This window comes from Pelophylax lessonae (genome assembly GCF_965119305.1).
Source record: "Pelophylax lessonae genome assembly, chromosome: 8".
In the NCBI taxonomy this organism is placed as follows: Eukaryota; Metazoa; Chordata; class Amphibia; order Anura; family Ranidae; genus Pelophylax; species Pelophylax lessonae.
In genome coordinates, this window is record NC_138775.1 from 241,835,244 (window position 1) to 241,853,808 (window position 18,565).

The 18,565-nt window shown below is 43.3% G+C and overlaps 1 protein-coding gene across 1 annotated transcript in view; it reads left to right on the plus strand.

The window, feature by feature from the left end:
- The window catches only part of TTC39A (tetratricopeptide repeat domain 39A), a 144,712-nt gene that overhangs the window by 80,029 nt on the left and 46,118 nt on the right, over positions 1 to 18,565 (plus strand). The window contains exons 8-11 of the mRNA XM_082265735.1: positions 5,621 to 5,686; positions 13,383 to 13,491; positions 14,352 to 14,419; positions 18,466 to 18,525. Of these exons, the coding sequence (XP_082121861.1) occupies positions 5,621 to 5,686; positions 13,383 to 13,491; positions 14,352 to 14,419; positions 18,466 to 18,525 (303 nt within the window). The remainder of the gene's footprint in view (positions 1 to 5,620; positions 5,687 to 13,382; positions 13,492 to 14,351; positions 14,420 to 18,465; positions 18,526 to 18,565) is intronic.

Genomic DNA, 18,565 nt, shown 5'->3' on the forward strand with positions numbered 1-18,565 from the left:
AGCATTCTAAACGTACCTTTACTATTTCCAAGCGTATTGCTAGACGCTATCCGTTTGAGGAATCCATCATTAAGAAATGGACGGTACCACCAGTGGTGGATCCACCTATTTCCAGGCTGAATAAGGCCACGGTTATCCCAATGGAGGACACTTCGTCCTTTAAGGATCCGGTGGATCGAAAGATGGAAGCAGAGTCCCGCACCATCTTCTCTCTGATAGGGTCAGCATTTAGACCAGTAATTGTTATTGGTCTAGTTTCCCAGACACTTACGGAATGGGCGAGAATGGTACGCCAAGACCTTAGGGGAAAAGATATTCCCCAGGAGACATCTGATTTGATGGAACAGATTATACAAGGGCTACAGTTTATCTGTGACGCAGCCTTGGACACTACTCCCTTATTAGGGCATGCATCTATGTCATCGGTCATCCTCAGACGTGTGCTGTGGTTAAAATGCTGGTCAGCTGACCTAGGTTCCAAAAAGACCTTGACAAATCTCCCTTTTCAGGGGAATCGTCTATTTGGGGCCAACCTAGATGAAATCATTAAGGATGCCACTGGGGGCAAGAGCACTTTTTTGCCACAGGCTGCTAAAGCTAAGGGACCTCGCAACAAGCGAGGACCTTTCTTTACCGCCCATAAAGGGCGCCCGGCTGGTACAAGCGGGAAAGGCAAGACTCCTCCAGGAGGGTTCAAGAAGGGCTGGTCGGACAAGCAGAGGACCAACCCAGCCAAACCCGAAGCAAAGGAGTACACAGCCTGAAGGTGCGCCCCCACCCGGTTTCAGGGTGGGGGGACGTTTTCACCGGTATTCAGGACATTAGATCGAGCATCAACCACTACTACCGGTGCGATTCTTCCCTTCCAACATTTAAGTACTACAGGAAGCGGTAGTTACCGTTCCCTGAATAGATCTTTTCCTTTACCTTTTCCTAAGATTAGTCCCTATACCTCACAGGAATCGGATCTGGTTGACCAGATAGGCCAAGTAGCCTCTAGTCGGGTGACTTCGGTCCCTGAGGTTCAACCAGAAAAAGATCACCCTTCCTGATAACAATCAGGTATCTGATAAATGTGTGGGAACAGAAAACGACCAGACTGGTCGGGGCCAGATACCTCTAGGGACGCCTGGTTCAGATTCTATCAGCGCCAGTGGTCCTAGAAATTCTAGGCTGGCCTCCTCAAGCCGGCCTGGCCGACATGGACATGCTAGTCGCAGACGTTCCATGGGAACTTCGTCTCAGGGAGTGTCTGTGGTCTCAAGGACCAATTTACCATCATGCTTTACAGTCGCTGGTTTTAATGGCCTGGCCATTGAGACCCAAGTACTGAAGGACAGAGGTTTGTCTACTTCAGTCATTCCTACCCTTATTAAAGCAAGGAAAGCGACTTCCAGCAAGGTCTATTATCACACATGGAAGACTTATATTGCGTGGTGCGAATCTTTAGGATTTCCTCCACGTACCTATTCGGTGACTCGAATATTGGCCTTTTTGCAACAAGGGGTTGAGCAGAAGCTAGCCTTGAGCACCATCAAGGGTCAAGTTTCAGCATTAGCAATCTTCTTTCAGAAGCCTTTAGCTACCAAGTCCTTGGTGCGGAATTTCATCCAGGGGGTGCGGCACCTGGCTCCACCAGTCCGCGCGCCCTTACCGCCCTGGGATCTTAATTTGGTTTTGTCGGTTCTACAGAAACCTCCCTTTGAAAACATCAGGGAGATTCCCTTGCTTACTTTATCCCAGAAGGTGGCCTTCTTGGTGGCTATTACTTCTGTTCGCAGGGTGTCAGAACTGGCTGCATTATCATGCCAGTCCCCATACCTAGTGATTCATAGGGATAAGGTAGTACTTCATCCTAAGCCATCTTTTCTTCCTAAGGTGGTTTCAGATTTTCATCTGAATGAAGATATTGTACTACCTTCCTTGTGTCCTCAGCCCAAGCATCATCGGGAACATGCGTTGCATTCCTTAGATGTGGTTCGGGCAATCAGGGTATACCTGAAAGCTACGGAATCATTCCGTAAGACGGATTCACTTTTTGTGATCACGGATGGCCCCAGAAAGGGTTTGCCTGCATCTGCCGCGACCATTGCTAAATGGATTAGACAAACGGTGGTACAGGCTTATTCTATTAAGGGTCAGAGTCCTCCGTTCCCTGTTAGGGCGCACTCCACTCGAGCGCTCAGTACTTCCTGGGCCTTTCGCCATCAGGCGTCAGTGGTCCAGGTATGTAAGGCGGCCACCTGGTCGTCGGTACATACCTTTACAAAGTTCTATAAAATTGATGTGACGGCATCGGCGGATGCCTCATTTGGCCGCAAGGTTTTGCAGGCCGCAATTTGAGGAGACCGGTGGTCTACCTCGAGGGTTTTTTCTGTTTGAGAGGATTAAGGATGAGCATTGTAAACTTCTAGTTGGCACCGGTTGGGCCTTCTAGATTGGGATTTGATTTTCATTTTCCCACCCCTCATTTGTGATACTGCTCTGGGACGTCCCGAAGGTGCTGTATCACCGAGGACTACGTCTGTCAATGAGCGCTAGAGAAAAATGGATTTTTGTAAAATCTTACCGTAAAATCCTTTTCTCTTAGCTCATTGACAGACGTAGTCCCCGCCCCTCTGTTTTTTGAGTTGGGTTGGGTTAAAATCTCTAAAGACTGCTTTTTCACATAACTGATTTGCTGAGGCAGAGAGAGAGAGGATATACCCTCTGGGACTGCCCCTAGGGTGTGGCCAGAGCTTTTTAATTTCCTGTCTAGTCCTGCTCCTGTGGAGGCAACATAACCCGAAGGTGCTGTATCACCGAGGACTACGTCTGTCAATGAGCTAAGAGAAAAGGATTTTACGGTAAGATTTTACAAAAATCAATTTTTTCCAAAACGTGGATTAGTCATGCTCCACCATCATAGTGTGAGTCCCCCCTATGCTGCTATAGCTTTATTGGATGTCTCTGCATATTTTAGAATTGGAACTGCCTGACAGAATCTGTCTCGCAGGGTTCCGTGCAGGTCTATGAGATGATCAGTGTCTGGAAAGTACACTGCCCTCTATCTAGTGGACCAGGCGCCATAGAAGGCATCATCTTAGCATTAACAAAACTGTTTATCTAGGTTCAATTTAATATTTCTCTATAGCCCAAAGATTTTTGCAGTGTTGGATAGCGTACGAACTGGAAAAACCTTTCTCATTTTTTCAAGTGAGAGCAAATCTCCTCTTTGTCGGTTGACAAAGGATAGGCGCCCCCCACTTTGATTGGGACACTTGCATATGATCACCTGATGGATTAATAATGAAGCCCAGCTTATAATGTGTTGTTATGTATGTGCTGTTAACCAAATTATGTTGTAATGAAACATAAGAATAATTACCCATCAGGGATTCAGTTGTTATTATTGTTTTGCAGCCTTTGATCTTGGCTCCCTAAATCAACTTAAGATCTTTTTCTGTTGGACAATTTGAGATGGCCTAAAGCTATAATAGTCACTCACGAGTCCCAACATTATAGAGCTGATCTCTGAGCCTTCAAGCAGAACTAAACTCTCTTAATCAGCATTAACTGTCTTTAATCCTTGTGCTACTAGCTTTGGTAAAGAGTTAGGAAGGTATATTTACAGTGCCTTGAAAAAGTATTCATACCCCTTGACATTTTCCACAATTTGTCATGTTACAGCCAAATATGTAAATTTATTTTATTGGGATTTTATGTGATAGACCGACACAGAGTGGCACATACTTGTGAAGTGGAAGGAAAATGATAAATGCTGTTCAAAATGTTTTACAAATAAATATCTGAAAAGTGTGGCGTGCATTTGTATTCAGCCCCTTTACTGTGTGTTGGTTTTCACCACCATGAATACCAACACACCGACTTACCGCTGCTAGAAGTATATTCATCTCATACATTTACATTTTTACAAACTCATATACAAGTCTAATGATGACCACAATAGTAAATGTAATTTATTCCTGAGCAACCTTTTGTGTCTTTTGCATCTTCTAGGGAAAACACAAGTAAGATAAAAACCTTTTGTGATGAAATCTTCAGCCACAAATACCACTGCACAAAAAAAAAAATCCTTCTTTTTTTAACATTATTTTTTATCATAATGCATTCTTTACAATCACTGTTCAATTGTGAGTATAAATATTTAAACACTTTTTTTACTCTTACATTTTTATTGTATTGGGTGCAGCATATTTTCCTTCATCATGCTCATTGATCTATTTATTTAAATACATAGCAATCATGGGTATTATACACACCTGCTGCCCTTCTATGTCAAGTGAGTGACTATCGGTGATGCTTATATACTCCCCACACGCATGTGATCTCTTTCCCCATGACTGAGCTCCAGGAGGCAGGGCGAAATGCGTTGGAGGCATGGCCTGATCAGAGTCTAGGCTGAGGTTGCCACTCCACTCACATTATTAGAATTCCTTGGATGTGCGGCACCAGGGGACACTCCTTCTCCTTTTATTAAGAATTTCTTGGTACATTTTTCAATTCGTCCTTCCTCTTGGACAACTCTTCTTATAATTCTTTTTACTCCTCTGTCAGAAATCTTGCGAGGAACACCTGGTCTTGGCCGGTTTATGGTGAAATGATGTTCTTTTCACTTCCGGATTATGGCCCCAACAGTGCTCACTGAAACAAAGTTTAGAAATCCTTCTGTAACCAATGCCATCAGAATGTTTTGGAATAATAAGTTTGCGAAGGTCTTGAGAGAGCTCTTTGCTTTTACCCATCATGAGATGTTTTTTGTGTGACAACTTGGTAATGAGACACCTTTTATAGGCCATCAGTTAACACTGAACCAGCTAATATTAATTTTCACTGACAAGGGACAGGATTGCTTTTTAACTACTTAAAGATTTCAGCTGGCGTCTTGGCTTTCAATGCCTTTTTGCCTCTCCCTTTCTCCATGTGTTTATTACTTTTTCCCTGTGTCATTCAATTTTATTACACATAACTTAATTTCTGAACTGATTTGTTTTTGTTTCTTTGTATGTATGGATTGCATGGGTTGTTACCGGCATGTGGTGGAAACTTGTCATTAGCACCTTTAGAAATATATTTACCTAGAAAAATGTTGGCATGTTCAATACTTATTTTACCTGCTGTATATATATTTCCCCTCATTATGGAGATTAGCTCTCCCTAATTGTCCTGGTCACCACTGTCATCAGCAAGTGAGGGTAAATCCAAAACTTTTAAGTTGCCACCACAATAGGGATATAGGGGAAATCTAAAGGGGACATTTGTTCTTGTGACAACTGTCTAAGATGGGATTTTATTCACAGATATCATCTCGCTTTTTATTGAGTCTACACACAGGAAGTGAAGGAAAATCTCACAAATGAGGCACAGGATGTCAAGAAAATTTTCCCTCAGTTTGGAGAAATTACATTTTACCTCCTATTTTGTTCCCAGGACAGGAAGTGAAAGGAAATCTGTCCAATAGAACATATACATCTAACAAAACCTGACAGTAGTTGTAACCCTCCCCTACGCTATACAAAATAAAATAAAAAATGTTGCCATTAAAATCCTTATTTTATTTGTGAAAGCTATTTTAGTATTCTGTCCCTAATATATTGGTTTCTTTATAATCTCCTCATAGACTCTATCGATGCTGCCCACCAGGATATTACGGCTTTTAGAGTTTGTTGGCTTTTCTGGTAACAAGGTAAGATATTGCCAGCATTATCTCCTTCCTCCTCATTGCATCTAGAGCTCATCAACTGCTGTCTGGGTATTTATGGTATTGTAAGGTTACCATTAGCTCCTCGGACACTGGCATCCTCAAAATCATCCCCGGGAGCTTTGCAGTACGCAGACAACAACTTTAGTCACATTGCACAAGTGCCAATTGAAATTTTCACCAAATTAAAAATTTAACTATTTTCAATTGACACTTGTGTCCGGCAGCTGGGTAGGGGCCTGCATACTGCAAGATTTAGGCCATGCTGCCAGGCTGCTGGGGAAGATGCCGGGTGCCTGAAATAGAGAGGGAAGGTATAAGAAGGATGCTGGGAATTACACATGGGAAACCAGTAAGCCACCAAGGATGAGGTACATTATATTTTAAATATTCTGTACATGCAGTTATTACCCTGCAAACTGTCACTGTGCCTTACTTGCTCCTGACCTGACCTCTGCACTTTGTGCGTTATTTGTTCCTGACCCCCTGCACTCTACGCTACTTGCTCCTGATCTGTGTTCTCTCTGTGCTACTTGCTCCTGATCTCTGCTTTCTGTACATTACTTACACCTGACCTCGGCTCTTGGAGCATCACTTACTCCAGATGTCTGCTCTCCATGTGTTACTCACTCATTACCTCTGCACTCCTTGTGTTACTTACTCCTGACCTCTGCTCTCTGTGCCTTACACCTGACCTCTGTTCTTGGAGCATTACTTATTCCAGATGTCTGCTCTCCGTGTGTTACTTACTCATTACCTCTACACTCCTTGTGTTACTTACTCCTGACCTCTGCTCTCTGTGCCTTACACCTGACCTCTGTTCTTGGAGCATTACTTACTCCAGATGTCTGCTCTCCATGTGTTACTCACTCATTACCTCTGCACTCCTTGTGTTACTTACTCCTGACCTCTGCTCTCTGTGCCTTACACCTGACCTCTGTTCTTGGAGCATTACTTATTCCAGATGTCTGCTCTCCGTGTGTTACTTACTCATTACCTATACACTTCTTGTGTTACTTACTCCTGACCTCTGCTCTCTGTGCCTTACACCTGACCTCTGTTCTTGGAGCATTACTTACTCCAGATGTCTGCTCTCCGTGTGTTACTTACTCATTACCTCTACACTCCTTGTGTTACTTACTCCTGACCTCTGCTCTCTGTGCCTTACACCTGACCTGACCTCTGCTCTTTTATGCGTTACTTACTCCTGACCCCTTGCACTCTGTGTTACTTGCTCCTGACCTCTGCTGTCTCTGGGTTACTTGCTCCTGACCTCTGCTTTCTGCATGTTACTTACTTCTGATCTCTGTTTCCATGTATTAGTTACTCCTGGTCACTGCTGCCTGTGCATTACTTACTCCTGACCTCTACACTTCATGTATTATTTACTAGGGGTGCACCAATACCTGTATCGGCATCGGTGCCGATACCAAGCATTTGCATGACTATCGGTACTCATGCAAATGTTCCTGATACCGAAACCGATCCTTGCTGTACAATTTGCGTCTATCCAAAATGAATGGGCGCAAATCGCACTGCAAACAATCACATGTGATTTAAACAGGAATGGGGTGTGATTCCTGTCCGAATCGCATGTAATTTCCCTCACTGCTCCTGTGTGTGTGTGTTTGTGTGTGTGTGTGTATAGAAAGGAAAAAGCGCCATCTAGTGGGCAGTTTATTAAAAATGTTAGAATTTACGGTACATATCTGGTCAAATACAAAATCTTCATAGGTGTCCCGGTCCCGCCGATTATAGCAAACCATGGCTGCTGGAGGTGCTCACAGGGCTGGAGGAGATATAGGGGTGGTCTGCATTACTTCTGACTCCTTTGATCTATATGTTAGTTACTCCTAATCTCTGAAATCTGTGTTACTTTTCCCTGACCCCTGCAATCTATGCATTATTTCTTCTGACCCTTGCACTGTGTACATTTTCCTGACATCAACACCTTACTTCAGACCCCTGTACTCTGTGTTACTTAACAACCACCCCAACCTGTAACGAGCCTTTGCAGTAAGGTGCACGTGGAAGGGCAACGCATGTCACAAACAAATATTTCCCAGCACACTTACCAGCCAGCATGCAAAACAACCTAATTGACCCTGCCTAACAATTTACGTAAAAAAACTTTGGTGCCCAATACATTTTGTTCTGTTTTGAAAATGTTGCCTCATGTTTCAAAAGTCTGCATTCAATTGTTTCAGGATGTGTGAAAAGCAGAGGAGCAATTTTGGGGGTGCAAATTTTCACCTGGTAATCTTACCCAATAAAACACTTGGTCTTTGGTGGCCACCCTCACTCTCCCCACTGTATCTATGGAGGCAGGCGTGGATATCACCCAGGCTGGACTTTAAACTTGTCTTCCGCTCTTTTTCTCTATTACATAGAAGAGGGGGGGATAGGTAGTTTACAGAAGGAAAATAACATTCAGTTCAGCTCACAGGAAATGACAAGAATACTGCATTTCTGGGAAGACTATCAGGTATTTACTGTACTCATTAAAAATGTCCTTACAGTGTGAAATAAATCATCAGGCGCACAATAAAATGCAACATTAGTATAAAGGCAGAAGAATAAAAGGATTCTGTTAGGTGATACAGCACACAAATTTTGCAGCTCTGCATAATGGCTAAAAAACAACCAACAATAGTATAATCAAAATAAAACCAGCAAGAGCGCCCTGACCCAATGCAACAAAGTTACTTTAATCAGCTTAATAGTAATAAAATGCACTTTCAATGGATAAGAATGAGCAGCACTTATCTGTGACCCCAATAGGACTGCTATTTGGGCCACAGATAAGCACCGCTCATTCTTAACCATTGTGAGTGCATTTTATTACTATTTGATTGTAAGCTGATTAAAGTAATTTTATTGTACTTGGTCTGTGTACTCTTGTTTGTTTATTTTTATTTATTTTTTTAACATTAATTTTTTTATTAAGGCTACGTTCACATATGGGCGTAGCGGATCGTGGGCAGAATCACTGCGATTCTGCCCGCGATCCGGAAATCATTGCAAATCGCTGGACGCCTGTGCGATGCCCATGATTTGCAATGGCACCCCAAACGCTGTGCAGTGTTGCCGCGATTTCCACCTGCCGAATCGCGGTAACATTGCGCAAACAGAATCGCGGGATGCATGAAGCCCAAAAAAGGTAAAAGAGCTTCTTTTGTGCGTCATGCTTCCAGCGATTCTGTTTGCGTGATGTTACAGCGATTCGGCAGGTGCAAATCGTGGCAACATCGCACAGCGTTTGGGGTGCCATTGCAAATCACGGGCATCGCACAGGCGTCCCGTGATTTGCAATGATTTCCAGATCGCAGGCAGAATCGCAGTGATTCTGCCCGCGATCCGCTATGCCCACATGTGAACGTAGCCCAAAGGTAAAAGTTATCAATACAAAAACTATGAATAGTTGTTTACAATTATATTTTCATTTCAACAAAGGAATGTGATGAAAGATAGTTTATAGGTGTCTTGATGTTCTCAGACCAGCCCACCGCTAATGGGACCAAACTGTGGGCATAGACTGGGCATCAAGGTGAATGTTAGTTTTATTTATTTTTTTTTGTAGTCTGTAAAGTGAAAACAAATGCAGCCTCTGCATCTAATGCCTGATATGTATATTGTATTATATTTTTTGGTTCTTGGATTTAGATGTCCTTTAAGGAGGGACTCCAGCTAAAACCAGACAATTCTTAATAGACATTTGTACAATACTTTTAGTAACCTATATGTTGAGAAGTGACATTTCACATAGAAGTTACTGAATATTTTTTGAATCCATTTCCTCTTCTGGGTATGTGAATTTTATTTAAACGATGAACAAACAAACTTTTACAATGTTCCAATAAAACATTTACCGAATTAGGTCCATTGCACATGAGGCATTTAGCTGCTCTGCATGCAATCCAAGAAATGTAGTGTGCCCAGTAGGCAAAGGTGCAGCATCCAGCCCCACTGCTTGCAGCCTATGCAATCGCAGGCTAAAATATGCTGGATGGGACTAAACACTGTACTGAGTGGTGCTCAAGTTTAGGGCCGTATGCCTTCAGGGATGAATGTCTGAAACCCAGAATACCTACACATTGGGGCAGAGGCATAACTAGAACCTTCAGGGCCCCGATGCAAGAAACCATGAAGGGCCCCCCAGACCCCTGGCTCTTAATCTCATTGCATGGCCTTTTATTATGATCCCGCATCAGGATCCTTTCACAAGTTCTGCAGTGGGCCCCCTTCCTGCAATCTTGGGGCCTCCCCACAGTGGTGAAATGCCAGGGCCCGGTCGCAAGTGTGACCTTTGAGATCCTAGAAGTTCACCCACTGGTTTGCTACCGGGCCCCCTGGAGCATGGGGCCCGGTAGCGATTGCAACCCCTGCAACCCCTGTAGTTACGCCCCTGCATTGGGGCAAAACACGAATGAAATCCACCCTATATGCTGTCAGTGGAGTTAAGCCCTTTGAGCAGCACAGAAAATTTCAGAAAAGGACAATATTTGGTGAATTCTGCATATGCAAATATTCTTTTGCCTAAAACAGAGGTACTCTTGTGTACGCATGTTCCCAGCCCATTAACTCAGGTGCCATATTTATTTATCTGCAGACTTTTCTTTTTTTTTTAAATCTTTTTTTATGGTCATATAGATAGAAGACACAATGATACATTCCATAAAAAAAAAAAAACCCCAACAGGTTCCAATACAATTTAAATGACCAAAATTACAAGCTAATCCCAATGAGGTGACATCTAAGCAAGAGCAAAACATACCACATAGTCTGTAGTACAAGAACATTTATAACCCTGTATTGTAGAGGGCTTATTCAAAAAGAAAAAATAATCAACAATAATAAAGACCCAAATAGAGGTCTAATACCTGAACTTCCCGAGCCCATAAGAGACCGAAAAAGTATGGAGCCTGAGTAGGAAGAAAAACAAGAGAGAGAGGAGAAAAGGGACAAGAAAAAAAAAAAAAGAGGAAAGAACTCAAACCATAGAAAATCCTTCCACGCCTAGGGCGGGAGGAAAAACAACACAAAGAACATTGAAAACATTGCATTTAGTTCCCTGTGGAGTATCATGAAATTTGTTGTAATAAAAAGAAAAAAGGAAATGGGATGTTCATATCACAATTCACATCTATAAAAAAGACTTACACCATAAACTGCTCATATTTGTCAGAGGTAGTGAAGTTAAAGTAGAACTAAAGACAAAACTTCTATTTTTTTGGTTTTGGATAGAGTAGAGTGGGATTAGAACGCTTATCAGTTTTTATTTCTGTCTGTTCCCCTTGTTAGGGAGATTCACTCTCTCTATTTGTCCTGTTTACCATTATCATTGAAAGTGAAAGTGAAAGAAAATCCCAAATTTTGGGTTGTCCCCAGAAAAGTGATAGAGGGAAAACCTTCCCTTAACCACTTAAGCCCCGGAAGATTTTACCCCCTTCCTGACCAGGGCCTATTTTGCGATTCGGCACTGCGTGACTTTAACGGACAATTGCGCGGTCGTGTGACGCTGTACCTAAACGAATTTGACGTCCTTTTTTTCCCACAAACAGAGCTTTCTTTTGGTGGTATTTGATCAACTGTGCGATTTTGTGATCATGCGCTATAAACAAAAAAAGAGTGTCAATTTTGCAAAAATAACAATATTTTTCACATTTTTTTTTTATATGAAATTCCCCCAAAAAAATGTAAAAATCAAAATTTTTTAACATTTTTAGCCAATTTGTTTTATGCTACATATGTTTGGTAAAAAAAATCGCAAAAAGCATATTTTGATTGGTTTGCGCAAAAGTTATCGCGTTTACTAACAAAGGGAAAGATTTTTGTCATTTTTGGTGTTTTTTTTTTTAACGCGTAATGGCGGCGATCTGCGAATTTTTTTTTTTTGCAGGACTGCGACATTGCGGCGGACAGATCGGACCCTTGACTGACATTTTTGACACTTTTGGGGTTACCAGTGACATTACTGCAGTAATCCGTGCTATACATATGCACTGTTACTGCAAAAATGACACTGGCAGGGAAGGGGTTAACTGTATTGGAGAGGGAGGGGTTAAGTGTGTCCTAGGGGCGTGTTTCTAACTGTGATGGGACATGGCTACTAGTGTAAAAACAGAGCTCAACGGTCCTACATAGTAGAACCGTCTGATTTCCATTTTTACACAGGGGAGAATGACAGGCAGCTTGTTTACACTAGCCGCCTGCCTTTCTCCCTTCCCGGCGAACGATAGCGAGTGACCGGCGGACATCGGGTCCGCCGGTCACACGCACTGACTTGTCTGGGAAGGAGCCGGGGCGGGCGCGCGCCTCAGCGGGCGCGCGCTCGCCCGCTATTGGCTCACAAGCCAGTGACAGGCTAGTGACATACCGGTACGTCACTTTGCCTGGCCGGGGCTGACCGCCGCAGTATATGTACTTGCGGCGGTCGGCAACCGGTTAAATTAGCAGGGTTTTCCGCTCCTTCCTGTTTGGCTATGGGACAGGAAGTGAAGGGAAATCTCCGCAATAGGACACAGGTGGGGGGGGGAAAAAAATCTCACAGGGGTTATAACCCTCCCTTGCTCTATCCAAAATGAAAAAGAAAGTTTTGCCTCTACTTTAATCCACAACGCCCAGGTCTCATAATCTGAAAGTATTTATCATCACATTGATACCGCCACTCCTTTGCTAACTGGATTTCCTGTACACTAAGGAGCCACACTCACTCTCACTGTGGGGGCTCCAGAGTATTTCCAATGCAGGGGTTTCAGACTCTTGCCAGCATTAGGGAGGTGGGGTATCACTGATCATTTGTATTTACCAACTGGCAGATGAGTAGCATGGAATACTACAGGAAGAGGGTCATTACCTAACTAATGTTGTATGACCTCTACTATAATGTCTTGGACCTCAACACAGAATGGCCCACCAAATATGCAGGTATGTTTCCCTTTGTCCCCTCCGAGGAGTATTCTCTCTATAATTAAGTCAGTTGGAGCTAAACCTGGAGTAGCCAACCAGCTCCCCCATACCTTCTCGAATTTGAAGGGGCTGCACCTGTGCTGGTATATAAGTTTTTCAAACCACAACATGGTGCCCATCTGTTCAAGCCACATTTTAGATTTAGGAGGGTCTGGTGAGATCCAATGTAAAAGTATAAGTCTGCCGGCCTGAAAACAAGCCTTAGCTGCCACCTCCGGTAAAAAAAATGTATCCTGAATACCGATATCAAGTATACCCAAAATACATTGTTTAGGTTCCACTGGAATTGAGACCTGCAGTGCAATATTGATCATTGCAACTACTGTATCCCAATAGTTGTGGAGCTTTGGACATCTCCATATCAGATGAATCAAGGGACCTACTTCCCTCTAACACCTACTACATAAAGAGTTTTGGCGTAGACCCATAGAATGGAGTTTAAGCAGGGCACGGTGAGTCCTAAGTAGTATATAAAGCTGAGACATTCTCTGTTAAACATTGAATGAGCACAAACAGTTTCCAGGGCCTCTTCCCATTGATCCATCTGCAGAATTTTAATTGGATTTTAAATTGTAATATTTAGTTCCCTGTTTGCTTTACAAAGTTTGCCTTCCAAGCTTGATTGGATAGTTTATTTAATACATTATTTCATGCTTCCAGGCAACAGTTAGGACACTGTTATTAATGCTTAATGATATTTAAATTCCCGCAGGATTACGGGCTGATGCAGCTTCAAGAGGGGGCAGCAGATCACAGTTTCAGGGCCTTGCTCTGCACTCTTCTGCTTCTTTGCTATCACACCTTCCTGAGCTTTGTATTAGGTGAGTGCACTTCACAGAATAAATTGTTTAATACCAGCATATTACAAGGCACGTTATAGCGTATAAGTAAACCCAAAAGGAGCTTACACTCTAATGTCTACCCTGCACTTACCACGGCATCCAGAAGTAAGCATACTTGTTCTCATGCCAGTTTAGGCAGAAGCTATGCAAAGTATTTCAGTAATATACCTACAGCTGGCAAAATAACATAGAAAATGAAGCTGTGCCCAGTCCCCATCTGCATTTACTCAATTTTCCTTCCCGCCCTCACCGCTCCATTCACTCCAAGCAGTAAAGAGGAATTCCCTGTACTGGGTTAATGTGACTATTATGTGACATATCTATGACTGGGATTGACTTGGAACTTACACAGGACTTTTTCTTCAGCAGTGAATGAAGCGGCAGGGAAACGAACGATGGTAAATATAACATGCTATGGAGTCGACTTTCACACAAGCTTGTTGCTTTGTCCAATTTGGGCAAAGTTCAGGTTCACTTTATTACAGTGTACAGAAAACACCATAGAGTGCTTGCAGCTTGCCCACCTCCCATGATCCACAACTACAGCCCCCAAACTAATATCAACTTTCTGAAAGTTACGACCCCCAGGTTAGAGCACTCAAGCATAGGGTCTTGGAGGCACTGGCACAGCATTGTGGAAGGCAGAGGGAAGATGCATATGTGCTCCACACCCTGAAGTGTAGGGATCAGTAGACCAGGAAGGTGGTTAGTGCTCCTACACACAGGCAACCCAGTCCTTCTGGCAAATGTTAGGTTTGCTAGGGTGTCAGGCCTGGTTCCTACCTATGTCTGTATTTCTTCTAATTATACTACAATGTATTTCTGTTTTCTGCATCCAGGTACTGGTAAAGGAAATGTTGAGGAAGCAGAGAATCTGCTACACCCATATCTCAAACGCTATCCCAAGGTAAGGGAAGTTCAGCCTAATTGTGCAGAATAATAATGTAGATTTAGAGGTTTAGTTCCTCTGGCATGGGTTCTGTTTTGAATGTAAGTAGGGGCCTGTAATGTAAACAGGGGTGCTGAGGACACTAAATTTAGTTTTATTTATTTATTACAAGTTATATAGCGCTCTCAATTACACAGCGCCTTACACATATATTGTACATTCACATCAGTCCCTGCCCTCGAGGAGCTTACAATCTAAGGTCCCTAACTCACATTTATACATACAAATGGACCAATTTAGATAGATGCCAATTAAACATACCAGCATGTCTTTGGAGTGTGGGAGGAAACCCGGAGTACCCGGAGGAAACTCACGCAGGCACAGAGAGAACAATCAAACTCCAGGTAGGTAGTGTCGTGGTTGGACTAGGGGGCACTCTTTGCGTCTAGAGGAAAACAGATTTCATCTCCAAATATGGAAATGTTTCTTCACCGTAAGAGCTGTGAAAATGTGGAATAGACTCCCTCCAAAGGTGGTTCTGACTAGCTCACTAGATTGCTTTAAAAAAGGCCTGGATTCTTTCCTAGGTGTACATAATATAAATGGGTACTAACATTTATAGGTAAAGTTGATCCAGGGAATATCCGATTGCCTTTCAGGGGATCAGGAAGGAATTTTTTTTCCCCTTGCTATAGCAAATTGGATCATGCTTTGCTGGGGTTTTTTCACCTTCCTCTGGATTAACTGAGGGTACAGGATTGTGTATATGGGATTGTATAGTTGGGTTTTCTTTACTGTTTTTTTGTTTTTTATTGGTTGAGCCAGACTTGTGTCTTGTTTCGACCTGAGTAACTATGTAACCAAAAATATACATATTTCTCATTTGTTCATCGAAGGACACAGCGCTCCATAAATCATAACAACTGGGTTTTATTGCCTCCTCAAGGAGTAGGACTAGGCAGAACAAAAAAACACCTGGCTTCACCCATGGGACGTCATCAGCTGGGACATATAACCGCTCTCTCAGCTCTAGGTAATCAGTTTTAATCTGTCAAGTCAGGAGTAAGGGCCTAGGCTCCCGGCTGGGATCTCTGGTCCTAGCAATTTTTTCTCCTTCCTTACATCTTTTTTGTTTTTTCCCTTGGGAGATCTACAATCAACTGCCAGGCTCGGCGACGGGCTGGATAATCTAGATCCAGTGGCCCCCCCAACCCAGCCAGCGAGTGCGTGCAGACCGCAGCTATGCGCTTGGTTGGCCATGATATAGCCTCACGGACAGAGGATGGCCCATGAGTTAAACTTCTCGCAGGGTCACATACGACCTGGCGTTGGTCCGAGTCGCAGTGGTCCCTTGACTGAAAGCTCCCCTACTTCGGTAGCGAGGAGTTCTGTCTGGAGCATTTCCCACACCATGGAAGGGTAAGTAAAACCTCCAGGGACGGTCAGACCTGCCTGCAGGTTCCCTCCTCCCATTCTAAAATCCCTCAGTGAGCTGGGCTTCCCCCACTCCCTTTTCCCCTCTGTCTGAACCTGGAGGCTGGTGAGGGTCCCAGGGCAGAGGATGCAGCAGAGACCCCTGGAGTCTTCCCCCTCTCTGTAAGGGTCCTGGGATAGCATGGATCCTGCCCTGGTAATATGAAGGGGTCACAGCGTAGGAGACCCCTAGGTGCATGCCCTACTGGTTGCTGTGTGGGTGTAGTGCAGGGGAGTCCCAGTGCACACACCAGTGCACAGCTGTCAGGGTCTTACCTTGCCATCCTGTTGGCAGCCATCTTGGACATGTGCAGACTGCTGCCTCCTATAGACTCTAATTGCATCATCACTTGCTGCTGCCTGGGCGTCGCACATTGATGATGCTGCACACCTGACTATATCTATCACCTGTTGGGTTGCCCTTTTGTTTGTGCTCCAAGGTGCATCTCTGCTAGCAGTCTTCTGTTCATTTTTGTTCCTTTGTGTATGACCTGGCTTGGCTGAAGACTCTCCTGGCAGACGACCCGGCATCGGCAGACTACCCACTTCTGGAACTGACCCCGCCTTGGATGACTACCTGCTCCTGGGCTTGACCCCTAGCTTGTTCCTGCTCTCTCTTCCTCACTCTTGCTGTGCGATTATTGTTTTCTTCAATAAACTGCTTATTTTACCTGCATCCCCGTGTGGTCTGGTTTCCTGGCACCCTGACAATAGCGGAGTCTCCCCTAACATATGCCCTGTCTGGTGCAGTACCTTTGGGGGGGGGGTCCCTTGCAGAGGGTGCAGGGAAGATTCTGTCAGCATGCTTCAGCGTCTGTAGCTGCCGGCAGCCATGTTGGAGAAGTCTAATGATATCACAGCAGCCATTTTCCCTTGGTTTGGCTGGTCTCCGGCTGGCGGCCATGTTTGTGTAGCCTGATGATCTCACAGCGGCCATTTTCCCTTAGTCTGGGAGATGCTAGAGGAGACTGAAGCCTCGTGGGGGTGCCCTTCCTCTTCATCCTTTCATCCTCAGTTTCCTCTTCCTGTGCCCGTCCATGGTGTTGCTGGGTCCGAATTCTCGGCGCTCCTTCGGTTGGTAGGGTGAGTCCTTGGGGGTCCCTGTTATCTCTCTCTCTGCTGATAGATACCCTGAAATTTGGGGGGATCCTTTAGTGGTGCCAAAAGATAGTTTTTGTACTGCAAGGTCTTCGTTTCCTTATGGAGCCTCAGGGTCACATCTCCCCCACTGACCCCCTCATGGGGGTGGGAGGTCCCTCCGAACCCCAGCTTCCCATGGTTGCGCTGACGGTGGTCCTACAGTCCTTAGTATCCCGGGTGGAAGTGGCGTGTGGGCAAAGGCCCAGGAGAAAGTCTCTGTGCTTGCCAACAAGGATTTATTTACCAAGTACTAAGTCATGTTTTGCTTGGGAATCAAATACTTATTTTACTCACTGAACTGCAACTGAATTTATAACATTTGTATCATGTGTTTTCTCTGGATTTTTGGTTTGATTCTGTCTCTATCATGTAAAATATACCTATGATAAAAATTATAGACCCTTCATTTCTTTCTTTTGGACAAACTTCCAAAATCTGCAGGGGATCAAATAATTGTTTCCCCCACTGTACTTCCCTTGCATGAGTGTTTTATTTTACATTGACAGTATCAGTATAGGAAGTACTGTTTGTTGCATTTAACATATTCTTTGAATTGCAAAAAGTGCCCAGCTGAGCTGCTATTAAATATTAATATGTCTGTTGTGCTCATTAATGAATATATGAAAAGGTTTGAGTTCAGTTTAATTTGCTGTCAAAAGGTCAGCTCAGTTGCTTAAAAAACAATCAGGGATCCCAGTGAGGAGATCAGCCCCCCCCCCCCCCCAATTCTTGCTCTTCTCGTTTACTGCCATAACCCTGCATAGTAAGCATTGATGTTTCCTAACTTCTTCTGAATACACCACATCACCATATTATGCAATAATTCCAATTATTTTGTTTTTTTTGTTCTTTTGTTCACAATTCTTATGTACTGTTTTCCTTTTTTGTCAGAACTCAGAAAATTTTTTTTTTAAAAATTCACCATTTCTACTTTTTATGCATTTTATGCTTTTTGAAAAGGACAAAAAACATTGTTTACAGAGCTGAATAGCTGTAGCTCAAATTAGACACTCAGCTAAATCATCAGAGGAGTGACACTACACCCACTCCTCATACAGAATTACACTTTCAGACAGTGTAAAACAGCTTCTGTTGTGCGTTTTTTTGTTTTTTTTAGAAATTCTATAGTTGTCTGTCTGTGATATTGGGGACATGGATGCACCCTGTATTTTAATAAAAAAGACTTAAAAGCTTTTATATACAGTACACTGCAAAATATAAAACAGTTTAAAGCATATTAATTATAAACAAAATCAAAATGTAAAATGTATTATTAACTCAAAAGTAGTTTAGTTTCCACATCAATATCTGGTGGATTTCTATTATCTTCATCTGTTCATATCGTTTTATTTACAGAAAGCAAATAGTATGGCTTTGTCTTTCAATGGCTTTTCCAGAACTGTTTGTGCTCATAGCTAAAACTTTTTTTTTTCTTGTATATGTCTTTCCAGGGTTCCATTTTCCTTTTCTTTGCTGGAAGAATAGAAGAAATTAAAGGGAACATTGATGCTGTAAGAAAATAGACTAAACATATATATTTACCAGGGTTAG